The 13,347-nt window shown below is 40.9% G+C and overlaps 1 protein-coding gene across 1 annotated transcript; it reads right to left on the reverse strand.

Moving 5' to 3' along the window:
• Nucleotides 1-2,707: 2,707 nt before the first annotated feature.
• On the reverse strand, nucleotides 2,708-6,822 carry LOC114573604 (CDGSH iron-sulfur domain-containing protein 3, mitochondrial). The gene is made up of 3 exons (XM_028605883.1): nucleotides 6,473-6,822; nucleotides 3,478-3,594; nucleotides 2,708-3,396 (listed from the first exon to the last, which is right to left on the reverse strand). Exons 1-3 carry the CDS (start codon nucleotides 6,554-6,556, stop codon nucleotides 3,211-3,213), a joined length of 387 nt encoding a protein of 128 aa, XP_028461684.1. The 5' UTR covers nucleotides 6,557-6,822; the 3' UTR covers nucleotides 2,708-3,210.
• Nucleotides 6,823-13,347: the final 6,525 nt, after the last annotated feature.

A 13,347-nucleotide genomic window follows, 5' to 3' on the forward strand; every position in this document is an offset into this window, starting at 1 on the left:
TTTTTGATATGCGAGTGCGCGCACATAGGCATAGCGCACGCGTTACGTCGCACATTATGGCAAAGGGCAGGGGACGTGCAGCTCGTCATTCCCCAACAGATACGCCAATAAAAGAAAATAGAAATACAATACAGGCCAAAAGTTTGGACACACCTTTTTTTTTTTTTTTTTTTTAAATGTTCTTGCTATTTTATTTCTATTGTCTTTTATTAAAATGATTACTGCTTATTTGGCTTATATTTGTGTGTTTTTACAGTACAAAAGTTTGGACACACCTTCTCATTCAAATGCGTTTCCTTTTTATTTTCATGACTATGTACATTGTAGATTCTCACTGAAGGCATCAAAACTATGAATGAACACATATGGAATTATGTACTTAACAAAAAAGTGTGAAATAACTGAAAACATCTCTTATATTTTAGATTTTTCAAAGTAGCCACCTTTTGCTTTTTTATTAATAAGGGAAATAATTCCACTAATTAACCCTGACAAGGCACACCTGTGAAGGTAAAACCATTTCAGGTGACTACCTCATGAAGCTCATTGAGAGAACACCAAGGGTTTGCAGAGTTATCAAAAAAAGCAAAGGGTGGCTACTTTGAGGAATCTAGAATATAAGACATGTTTTCAGTTATTTCACACTTTTTTGTTAAGTACATAATTCCATATGTGTTCATTCATAGTTTTGAGGCCTTCAGTGAGAATCTACAATGTAAATAGTCATGAAAATAAAGAAACACATTGAATGAGAAGGTGTGTCCAAACTTTTGGCCAGTACTGTACATGAATGAATTTAGATTTTAAAAAAAGCAATAATTGCATGAAAACAGGTTGTTGACGAGTCCCGAAGCTCAAGTCAAGTCTGAAGTCTTTTGGGTCGAGTCGCAAGTCCAGTCTGAAGTCAGCCGTTTGTGCGACTTAAGTGCGACTCAAGTCCGAGTCTCAGACTTGAGTCCCCATCTCTGAAGAAGGCAAAGATGGATATAACAGCTTCAGTTCCCGGTCACTAAGGGCTGTCTGGTCACCCAGTGGAGTGTGCGCCCCATATGGGCTGAGTCCTTGACAGCGGCCCGGGTTCGAGTCCAACATGTGGCCCTTTGCTGCATGTCATCTCTCTCTCTCTGCTTCCCTATTATTAATTGAAAGGGCCCTAAAAGCCCTCAAAAATTGTATTACAAAAGGGGTGGCAAAGTAAATTGATGAAAATATTCTAAATGTAGCGTACACTTAATCTGATGATTTGTTTTTAGGCAATCCTTTTTTGTGGTGGCTAAAATCCGTTTAGCTGCTCCCCTACTCCACAGTAGTGCCTTGCTTAACTTCTGTGTCGGTACTCCTACCTGCCACTGACTATGTAGAAGTACCTCATACAACCCCATTTCAAAATATCCAAACTATCCCTTTAAAGTGTTAAGGTCACTCCATCATCTTGGCATAATTCCCTAATAACAGACAAGGTTTAAATGTATTCTTTCCAAATGTTATATTTAGATGTATACATTCAAAATATCAAACCGCAGACATCAGAGCTTCTAAGTAATAACCTGAAACCGAACAGAAATTATTTGAGTAAAGGACACGCCGTGATACTAGAACATGTTACATATCACTGGTTTCCAACCTTTGGCACACGGCCTTTTATGGCCGCACAATATCTACTCATAAGCATTGGTCAGAGATCTGTACTCTGGTATTTCACAAGAAAAAAAGCTATGATTTGAGGAAAGACTGAAAAAATAAATGGACTTTTGTGTAGCAGAACATTTTTTTCTTTTCTTCCTCTCTTTCTCATTATGTTGCAACCTTTTATGGGGCCCAGCTCCCAGGTTGGGAATCACTGATCATCTGGTAAACATAAAGATCCGGTCTTCCATTTGAAGGCATTTCTACCAAGCTCTTTGGTTTTACTCAAGCAGCCTGTCCGAATCTCAACACCCAGGATTTTGGTAGGTCTTCACTGTGAGTGCATGTACAGCAGAGTGTCAGGAGCACAGCCGCATGGTGCCTGAGACATACACTGTCTTCTCTCTAGATCCTGAATCTCCGTTCTCTTATGAGCGAGGATGAAGAAGCCGTGCAGCTAAAAGCTGTCGCTTACTTCGCCCATGCAGCTGACGAATTCACCAGACAGCCTTCCCCGAGGAGGGACACAACAACTTCCAGGTCAGCCACGGAGCGAGGAGATATCAAACAAGGGACATGAGATGCAGCTAATGAGGTCTCATCCCTCCTAAACCATGGGTCCTCATTTCCTCTCTCCTCCCATTATTTCCTTGCGCCTCTTCCGTGCTTCCTCGGTGGGACGGACTGAGACGCGAGGAAGGGAGGAAAGTGGAGGAACCGGGGATGCAATTAAAGAGAACTGAGATTCAGCCTAGAGGTCCATTACAGCCAGGGCCTGCTATTGTTAGGTTTGTTATCAAAATGTTTAACCATTTCTACATACAGTATATCTTTTCTCAATAATATAAAGGGTCCGTCTATTACAGGAACGTTTGTGTACAATCGTAGAGGGCATTACTAGTCTGTACCATCTGTTCTTTCAAAAGATTCCTCAGCCAAGTCAATCCCTTTCTGAATTTGTTTTTATTTGATAGCATTATTATGAACAATACAGTCAACAGTGGCATTATTTTGTGTGTGTGTGTGTATGTATGTATGTATGTATGTATGTATGTATATATATATATATATATATATATATCTGACAGATTATTGTTCTGCACTATCAAACCTTCAGTTTTCTCCTGTTAAACCATTCTTTAGATGTTCAACCTCTTAGCCAGTACACCCCATGTCTAACACCTTTTTATATGGACTTCCAATACTGATTATTTGCAACATTGCCCACAATGGCCTAATACAAAGATCTTTCAGCCACACAAACAGTATGGTAAAATCTCTCCCTCTCTATTACATCACAGTATATCATCATATTGTCCGACCTGTTCTTAATGAAACATTGTCTCTTCCATAGAAAAGCCAGAAAGAAAGGACGAATGAAGTTGAGGGCTTTTTGATGTTAACCTTTTCGTCACCACTCTTCTCCGTCAAGCACTGAGATGAGACTGACAAGACACAAGACTCAAACACTTGTCGTGATCCACGAGTCGATCATGTGCTGCTTTCCCAGAGAGCACTGACGTACTAAGTGGGAAGGCAACAGCAACATTAATGCTCAGTTCAAAGACAGCTCTGCTGTCCTTTTCAAGAGTCGGTTTGTTCATGCAGGGGGGCAGACACGATGAAGTCCTGCTTGTGCGTGCCGTCACAGTAAGGTGGGTTGTTGGTGTACTTGCAACCACACAACCAAACGGTGGCGTCTTTCTCGGGGACAAAGCGTAGCGGCGACAAGCCTTGGGCTTTGGTTTTGTGGGCTCCGTCGCAGAGAGGCTGAAAAATAAAAGATGTGATCAGAGAATACACAGGATGTGTACTTCAGACAGGAGTGATACAAGTCAGAGGTGCTTTCACCTGTTTCTTGCTGTGTCCACAGGTGCACCAGGAGTAACGCTTCCCCCCAACCAGCTCCACTTTGAAAGGTTTCTTAGAGGGGATGACAGGTTCTGGAGGAAGTGTGGAAAAATCGACCTGTGGACACAGGCACAGAAGAGTACCACTCAAAGATAAGCATTAATACTGTAACAAGGCACACCTTTTGCATTGTAAAAGTTGGTTCAAGGTAAAACTATTTAAATTAACATTCATTAACTCTGATATTCATCATGTTTAGAGTTTAAAAACAATATTAGCATTTAAAGCCCTTACATACCCATAGTACACCTTCACAGGTGTTTTCACTGATCTATGGTTAGGAGTAGGGATGGGCATGATTACTCGACGATCGATAATTGATGACTAAGAATTTCGTCGTTAATTTGTTATCGATTAAACTAATGCTGGTTGCGTTGCGTAGTGTGAGTCTTGAAGCAATGAAATTCATTTCACAGTGTGGCAGCCATTAAACATTTGACCACCTGGGGGCAATATTTGACTCCATACTCCGTTACCTGGCTGCGAGTTTCCGTTTTCATTTCAAAAGTAATCATGAAGAGGACACCGCCAAGTGTGGCATGGGACCATTTAGATTATTATTATTATTATTTTTTTTAAAACGACTTAGCTAGTTCACTGCAAACACTGAGATGCCGTGTATAAGTACAACACGGCCACGACTCAAATGATGTAGCCGACCACTAAACAAAGTGTATCCGACCCTGGTTAACGTCGGTGGCGGCCGCGGTGCATCCTGCTCTCAACCTAGCATAAACTCGGCGTTAGCATGGAGGAGCTGCGATGCACAACGAGCAGAGAAAATGACCCAAGGGACCTGCAAGTTCATTGACATGGATATTGGAACCAGCATATCGCATTCCGTCACCAGACTGGTAGAAACTCACCACGAAGAACGAATAAGGTTCCCCAGGCTGGCCAAGTTAGCGCGGAGGTAGGCGACCTGTGCATCCCGGCAACGCGGCTGTTTTCGGCGGCTGGACGGACGGTCTCCAGGTAGCGGTCGCGTCTGACCCCACATCATGTCAACATGCTTATCTTTCTCAACAAAGATCAGTAGACTGGTGCACAAGTTGTATGTGAGTTAGCCTACTGGTTATTTTTTATTAGGCTTTGTCCCGTGCCTTGGATAGTTTTGAGTTACATTCTGTTTAAGAACGCCGGCTCGCAGCTGCAGGTTCTGCTGCTTCAGAGCACCGCAGCGCATGTGTTTATAATCGATATCTATGACCTCCAGTTTCTTTTTGTAATTAAGATCTCATCGAGGAAAAATGCGCTGTATTTTTGTATTTTCATTGCATTTTTAATTTATAAAAAGTTAAATAAATAATGAATTTTAATATAAAAATATTAATGATTAATCGATAGTCGATGGTTAATTCTCCAAACGATCGACGAAGAAAATGTAATCGAATGCCCATCCCTAGGGAGTGTACAAATTAACTGACATCTGCCCAACTCTCTTAAAATCAGTTAATTTTAAAGTTAAGGTGGAACTACATAGACTTGCGACACACAGGCCCAATCCCAAAGTGAGCCCTGAGGACTAAGGACTAAAGACTCACAGACTTAACTGATCTCAGGTGCTAAGTGAGTGAGTGTGTGAGGCCACATGGGCTCAAATAGGTATAAATGGGATTGGGACAGCACTTCACACGAGATCACATGTTACCTTGGCGACGTTTAACCCTTGTGTTGTCCTTCGGGTCACCGGGACCCAAAGGACAACACAAGGGTTATGTACTTCCGTTTATTTTGTTGAGAATTGCTCTCTAAACCCTGTCTCTTGTAAAGTAAGTAAGAAAGTTTGTTTCTAGAGCATATTTAAACACAGTTTAAAGTGGCCAAAATTATGTACAAACAAGCACTAAGGTGCTGTATTAACCCTTGTTGCTGACACTTGCCGGTTTGGGAATGTTCACTTTAAGTTTGTTGCTTTCCACACGGCCAAGGCACAGGAGACGGCTGCGTGATTCCAAATTATTTCAAGCTCTTGTTTTACAAGCTGGAAAACAGGTCGGTCTGTTCCGTGGCCGTGTGTCATGCTGTTGTTTACCTTTGTAATTTCCGGATTTCCATACGGTCTCCGCGGTAAACGTCACAACGCTTTGAACTGCGGGTAATTCCCTTTGGTGAAGTCTGCATCGATGCAGACTCACGGAAAGGGCTCAGTAAGTGTGTACTCAAACCCTCACGCCCTTTGAAATTCGACATTGGGACAACCCTAAGCCCTTACGAATTTCGCGAGAACGCGCACCAAAGTCCGTGAGTCCGGACTTTGGGATTGGGCCACACACACACACACACACACACACACACACACACACACACACACACACACACACACACACACACACACACACACACACACACACACACTTTAAAATGACTGGAGTTAATGGAGTGAGCGTCAACCTGAGAAAAAACCTAATTAACTGGAGGTGGAACAGGTGTGTGGGTGTGCAGGCTCTATTTGAACACAAACCTGGGTATTTATTTTTTTTTGTACCTCTTTTCATAGTGAAGAGAAGTTAAGCGCTTCTGAATATTTGCTGGTCACCAAACTCTATATTCTCAAGAGTCAAAGCTGTAGGTTAACTGTGCCCGAGGGTCATTCAAAACTAACAGGACCGTGCTGTGAACCGAACCAAGCCCAGACGGTCCTGAGGAAGACCCTCATCAGGCTGGGACGGCTGACAGCTGGGCAGCCTGCAGCGGGCTGGACGAGGTAGCTAGGTGTCGTGATTTATGTGCAAAGAAACTAACCGTGAGAAATTGTTGATGCAGTGTTTCTATCAGAAATATGTTGTGATATAAATTAAGTGTAACGTTAGCAGTTAACTACCGCAAAATTGTACTCCGTACTTGTACAAATAATGAAAAAATAAAAACAATTAGGTCGACAAATAAGAAATACAAACAATAAGGCAGGTGCTAATATCAGGACTTAATTTACCTTGGGAGCTGCCACAGATGGTATCCAAAGTGTCCTCAGGGTTCCACTAATCCATCTGGCTTCTACTTTGGACAACATGTTCATGTTTCCTGGGACCGCTAAAGCTCAGCTCCAAGCTCAGCTAACGCTAGCTGTGCTCTAGTTGAATCAGCAAAGAACGGGGACAAGTCGCAACGTCACAGCTACAGGAAATAGAAAAGGTCAGCCAAACCGAGGAATATAAATGAAATAATTCTCCGAGAACTAGCGGAAGATATGATAACTGCTGACCGAGGCATGGAGGTGAGGTCATAGACCGTATATAAGAAGGGTGAGGTGATAGGACAAAATCCCTTCCTGTAGATGTAGTCACGTGCGAGAAGCTGAGCCAATCAGGAAGCGGATATCGGTCAGGGGACTACTAAGGCCTATATAAAAGAGACTTCAGATACAGTATTAGGGGACCACTAAGGTCTATATAAAAGAGGCTTCAGGTACAGTATTAGGGGACCACTAAGGTCTATATAAAAGAGACTTCAGATACAGTATTAGGGGACCACTAAGGTCTATATAAAAGAGACTTCAGATACAGTATTAGGGGACCACTAAGGTCTATATAAAAGAGACTTCAGATACAGTATTAGGGACCACTAAGGTCTATATAAAAGAGACTTCAGATACAGTATTAGGGGACCACTAAGGTCTATATAAAAGAGACTTCAGATACAGTATTAGGGGACCACTAAGGTCTATATAAAAGAGACTTCAGATACAGTATTAGGGGACCACTAAGGCCTATATAAAAGAGACTTCAGATACAGTATTAGGGGACCACTAAGGTCTATATAAAAGAGACTTCAGATACAGTATTAGGGGACCACTAAGGTCTATATAAAAGAGACTTCAGATACAGTATTAGGGGACCACTAAGGTCTATATAAAAGAGACTTCAGATACAGTATTAGGGGACCACTAAGGTCTATATAAAAGAGACTTCAGATACAGTATTAGGGACCACTAAGGTCTATATAAAAGAGACTTCAGATACAGTATTAGGGACCACTAAGGTCTATATAAAAGAGACTTCAGATACAGTATTAGGGGACCACTAAGGTCTATATAAAAGAGACTTCAGATACAGTATTAGGGGACCACTAAGGTCTATATAAAAGAGACTTCAGATACAGTATTAGGGGACCACTAAGGCCTATATAAAAGAGACTTCAGATACAGTATTAGGGGACCACTAAGGTCTATATAAAAGAGACTTCAGATACAGTATTAGGGGACCACTAAGGTCTATATAAAAGAGACTTCAGATACAGTATTAGGGGACCACTAAGGTCTATATAAAAGAGACTTCAGATACAGTATTAGGGACCACTAAGGTCTATATAAAACAGACTTCAGATACAGTATTAGGGGACCACTAAGGTCTATATAAAAGAGACTTCAGATACAGTATTAGGGGACCACTAAGGCCTATATAAAAGAGACTTCAGATACAGTATTAGGGGACCACTAAGGTCTATATAAAAGAGACTTCAGATACATTATTAGGGACCACTAAGGTCTATATAAAAGAGACTTCAGATACAGTATTAGGGGACCACTAAGGTCTATATAAAAGAGACTTCAGATACAGTATTAGGGGACCACTAAGGTCTATATAAAAGAGACTTCAGATACAGATGGATTGGCATACACGACAGCGTGTTCCAGGTCCTGCCAATATCCAATATATATATATATTTTTTTATTACCCGGACCCCCCCAATACAGTAAAACTGCACATTTTAGAGTGGCCTTTTATTGTGGCCAGCATAAGGAACACCTGTGCAATAATCCCGCTGTCTAATCAGCATCTTGATATGCCACACCTGTGAGGTGGATGGAAGTGCTCACTAACACAGATTTAGACACATTTGTGAACAATATTTGAGAGAACTAGTTCTTTTGTGTACATAGAAAAAGTTTTAGATCTTTGAATTCAGCTCATGAAAAATGGGGGCAAAAACAAAGTGTTGCGTTTATAATTTTGTTGAGTGTTTAAACTACATGTGTTTTGTGTGCAAAAATCTTAAATTTGTAAAGTAACTAAAGCTGTAACAGATGAATGTAGTGGAGTAAAAAGTCCAATATTTCTCTCTGAAATGTAGCGGAGTAGAAGTAGAAAGTGGCACGAAAAGAAAAGACTTGAGTACCTCGAATGTGTACTTAAGTGCAGTACTTGAGTACATTCAATTCAATTCAATTCAATTTTATTTATAGTATCAAATCATAACAGAGTTATCTCGAGAGAGACTTTACAGGTAGAGTAGGTCTAGACCACACTCAATAAATTTCAAAGCCCCAACAATTACAGTAATTCCCCCAAGAGCGAGCATTAGCAGTGGCTGTTGCGACGGTGGCGAGGAAAAACTCCCTTTTAGGAAGAAACCTCGGCAGACCCCGACTCTTGGTAGGCGGTGTCTGATGGGGCCGGTTGGCGGTGTGATGAACAGTGGCGATAATAGTCACATTAAAGATAATGAAACAGTGACTTTGAAGGTCATCGTGGAAGTTCATGTCATAGCCGGGCACATCGTGTCATACGGAGTAGTGCAGTCTCCAGTACCGGATCCGGACTACTCTGTGCGTATGAACATCACAGCAGGGCGTTGCGGGATGTAACGTGGCGCTGCAGAGCACGGGTGGATGCGGCGGATGCATCAGAGTAAACTCCCCAGAGCTAGGTTAGTAACAAGCATTTCTGGGACAGGATGCATACAAAAGGAAACAAGTGAAAACAGAGATGAGAGAGCAGCTCAGTGTGTCATAGGAAGGAAGGAACTTCCCCGGCAGTCTAGAATTCTAATAGCATAACTAAGAGAGGCAGGCTAGCTTAGAGAGAGGTGCCGGATCGGGCTTGAACTCTCCCCAACCGGATTGGGCTGTACTGGCCTGCCTCCCTCTACTCTCGCTATATTATTGATTATATGATAAATAAATCTGATGACTACGAAGAGAAGCAGGTTGGCTGGGTTAGGCGGACGCTGCAACTCCTCACTCCTTAACTAGAAGCTTTATCAAAGAGGAGGGTTTTCAGTATCTCTCTTAAATGTGGTGACGGTGTCTGCCCCTCAAACCCAGACTGGGAGCTGGTTCCAGAGGAGCGGAGCCTGATAGCTGAAGGTTCTGGCTCCCATTCTACTTTTAGAGACCCTAGGAACCACAAGTAGCTCTGCATTCTGGGAGCGTAGTGCTCTACTGGGTAAATAAGGTATTAGGAGCTCTTCTAGGTATGATGGTGCTAGACCATTTAGAGCTTTGTAGGTCAGGAGAAGGATTTTAAATTCGATCCTAGATTTCACAGGAAGCCAGTGCAGAGAAGCTAATGCAGGAGAAATATGATATCTTTTCTTAGTTCTCGTCAGAACACGTGCTGCAGCATTCTGGATCAGCTGGAGAGTCTTAAGGGACTTATTTGAGCAACCTGATAATAAGGAATTGCAGTAATCTAGTGTAGAAGTAACGAATGCATGGACTAGTTTTTCAGCGTCGTTTTGAGATAGGATATTCCTAATTTTGGCAATGTTACGAAGATGGAAAAAGGAGGTTCTCGATGATTGTTTTAAGTGGGCGTTGAAGGATATATTCTGATCGAAAATAACTCTAACTAAATTTCTGACAGTAGTGCTGGAGGCCAGGACAACACCATCCAGAGTAGCTTTGTCTTTAGATTAGATATGTACTTAGTTACATCCCACCACTGATGGCTCTCAATCCTTCCACGACCCACTGGCAACTAGGGGTGGGCGATACTGGAAATTTTGGAATCGATCCGATACCAAGTAAATACAGGGCTAGTATCGCGATACCGATACTTTTTACTTGTAACGTCACGATCATTGAATCATTTTGTGATTTTGCCTTTAGTTAGTTGATTATGATTATGATAAAACACAGGACAAAGATTTTAGGCAAATCTAAATGTTTTTATTTATTAACTAGAACAATATAAAACAATGTGATGGTATAAAAATAATAAAATAATATAAGTGTATAATTTTGAGTTCCAGTGAACCAATTAAGATTTTTTTCAACTGGCTGAATTTATGAGAGAGAGAGAGAGAGGGAGAGAGAGAGAGAGAGAGATGCGCTGTTTGCACACTGCGTACAGACTTGCAGAGACGCTGAGCTCGCATGAACTCCGAGAGAAACTGCAACAGAAGTATCGATCTCATCACGACCGTATCGATCCGATACCAATACTCATCTTGGTATCGATACTATCGATATTTAGATCAATACGCCCAGCCCTACAGGCAACTGCAGAAGAAGGCTACCCTGGGACGACCGGGGGTCGAGGGGAGATCCCTGCTCTATGGTAGGCTACTGCAGGCGTGTCGACACAACGCGTCGCTGCTTAAGGTGAATAGAGGGCGCGTCAGGTTCATTCAGGGTTAGTAGGCTATTTTCAAAGAAAATACCGGTAGAGTTAGGCTACATTGTAGGTTTCTTGTCATGACTCAGGACTCTGAAATACTGAAAGATATTGGAAAAGTGAAATGACCTAAGGCTCACCACCGAAAAGAGAACGGGAGGTCGTCTGAAGCTCGGCGTGCATCCTCTCCGCACCGCGACTATAAAGCTGGTGTTCATTTCAAGTCGTAGCCTAATACGGTTCCTTCTACACAGAGAGAGGAATTAACCATAGACAGTATGGAATTAAGCAACAGCTGCCTCACAAAAAACTTGGGAGGGGCTTCAGTAGAAGTTACAACATGGCTTCTACTCACTCAGCCTCTCCAGGTGATTGGTGGATGACTGGAAACAGCTCGCGTGCTGAAGCCACTTCCTCTTCCTCCTCAGACCAGAGCCAGTGGCTCATTCATCACATTTAAAAGGTACAGGTAAAAACCATAGACAGTATATAAGGTAAAAACAGCTCCCTTATAAGGCACACTTTATCTAATGAGACTTCCTTCTTCATTCATGGTTACACCATTTAACAATGCTTTATAGATCACCGTGCACATTGTAGTATATGTATACAAGCTTGTAACTCATTCTTTGTAAATATATTACATTATTATTACATTACACTATTAAATATAGTCCCACATCATTGGTGAATGCTTTATAAAGCAATTAGTTCTACATTCTCAACCCAAAGGCGTAGGTTTTGTTTTAACAGTGGGGAGGGGACACACATTATAACCAACATTTTGAGCGTCAAACACTTCATTTCCTGCCTTCTGGTGAATTTTTCTGCATCATTTTTAATTTTTTTTTTAATTTTATTATTTTTCTACTGTATTGTTCAAAACTTTCTGCATATTCAAAACATCACATTTTTTTCTTCTTCTTAGGAGTCATGTACATCTCAACAACAAATCTGTTAGAGAATGAGACCTTGTTAAAGCCAGAAGCGGCAAACTTTAAATCTACATAAATCTCTTTATTCTTTCTGATTCATTTATAATTTCTTTTTTTTTTTTATTAAAGTTTTAAATCCTGTACCCAAACACTAGTGTTGCATCTGTCAGCACATGGCAACAAAAACCACACAAACACTGCAGCCTATCTGGCTTCACAGACGGACACAATAAACGTCTTAAACTGCTGTTAACGTTGAAAATGTGCTTCTAATATTAGTAACTGTATACATTCTATCTATTTGAGTTGACCTGAAACCAAGCCAGGACAAAGCTAGCGATGTCAATCGTCTATGAAAAAGTGTGAATTCATTCCCACTTTCTTCTCTCTTCAAGTACAAACAACTAATAACAGGTAAGTCATTCAACACCAGAGAGAAAATATAAAACAACTCAGTAAAATACATTTATTGACAAAAAAAGTTGTCTTAATTCATCCTTTTTTTAATTTTACACACAAAAATATCAAAATACTTTACAGGGCTTTTAATCTGAATATTGTCAAATTTGTTTTGATCAATTCTCTCAAACAAATACACTGTACAATGACAACATGCGTGTCCTTTTTAAAATTCAGTGCTTATTTAATTTAATTTCTTCTTTATTTTTTTTTTCCAGGGAACAATGCATTTAAAATTATGCATAGTTTTTTCTTGGTATTTAGCAACACATTTGAGACACGTCACTGCATTTCATGCAATTCATATCTCAATAGGTAACTCGCTCTCCATCAAACCTCATTCAGAGCCAGGTGCTTAAATGTTAAAATACATAAAAGATACACAGTACGACATTCAGAACATGGATTATCTTGGTTACCCAAACTTCAAAGCTTAAAAGAATGAATGTGTTTTTACACAAACATATTAAAGTATACAACTCGTATTCCAACAAAATTCAAAAAAGGTACTTAAAAAAAAAAATGCTTTACAGTTGGGCCCAAAGCGCCCCAGTGCAACATGAAAAAGAAACCGCTTCAGAAATCCTTCGCACCACTTTTCAGTCAATCTCCACGACGTGGTTGTGTGTCTGGACTTTGCCTCAACTGAGAGGCGACTCCTAAAGGACATACTTGGTAAATTGCAGACCTCCCACTTGGAGTCGTGTCAATGTGTTGGCTCATGTCTTTATCAACATCATCCACATTCTCCTTCTGTCATTGCTACAGTATTTATCACAGACTAGTGAGCTGCTTGAAGTTCCTTTGACGTCTACATTAGCTGCTAACAAAATCATCTAGCACTCAAGATATCACATGTATGGGAGCTCATGTTTAAGATTGCAAACAGAAGTGAGAAAATATTTTAAAAAAGGCCTATGAAAATATTGTTAAAGAACACAGGAGAAACTATGATAAAATAATCCCTTACTTTGTGAATAACTGTTAGTAAAACTGAGCCAAACATGAGAAGGTGGAGTGGAAAGAAAGACAAAGCTTATTTCTACATTGGCTTAAGTCATGAACCGGGCTCAAAC

This window comes from Perca flavescens, chromosome 2 (genome assembly GCF_004354835.1).
Source record: "Perca flavescens isolate YP-PL-M2 chromosome 2, PFLA_1.0, whole genome shotgun sequence".
Taxonomy (NCBI): domain Eukaryota; kingdom Metazoa; phylum Chordata; class Actinopteri; order Perciformes; family Percidae; genus Perca; species Perca flavescens.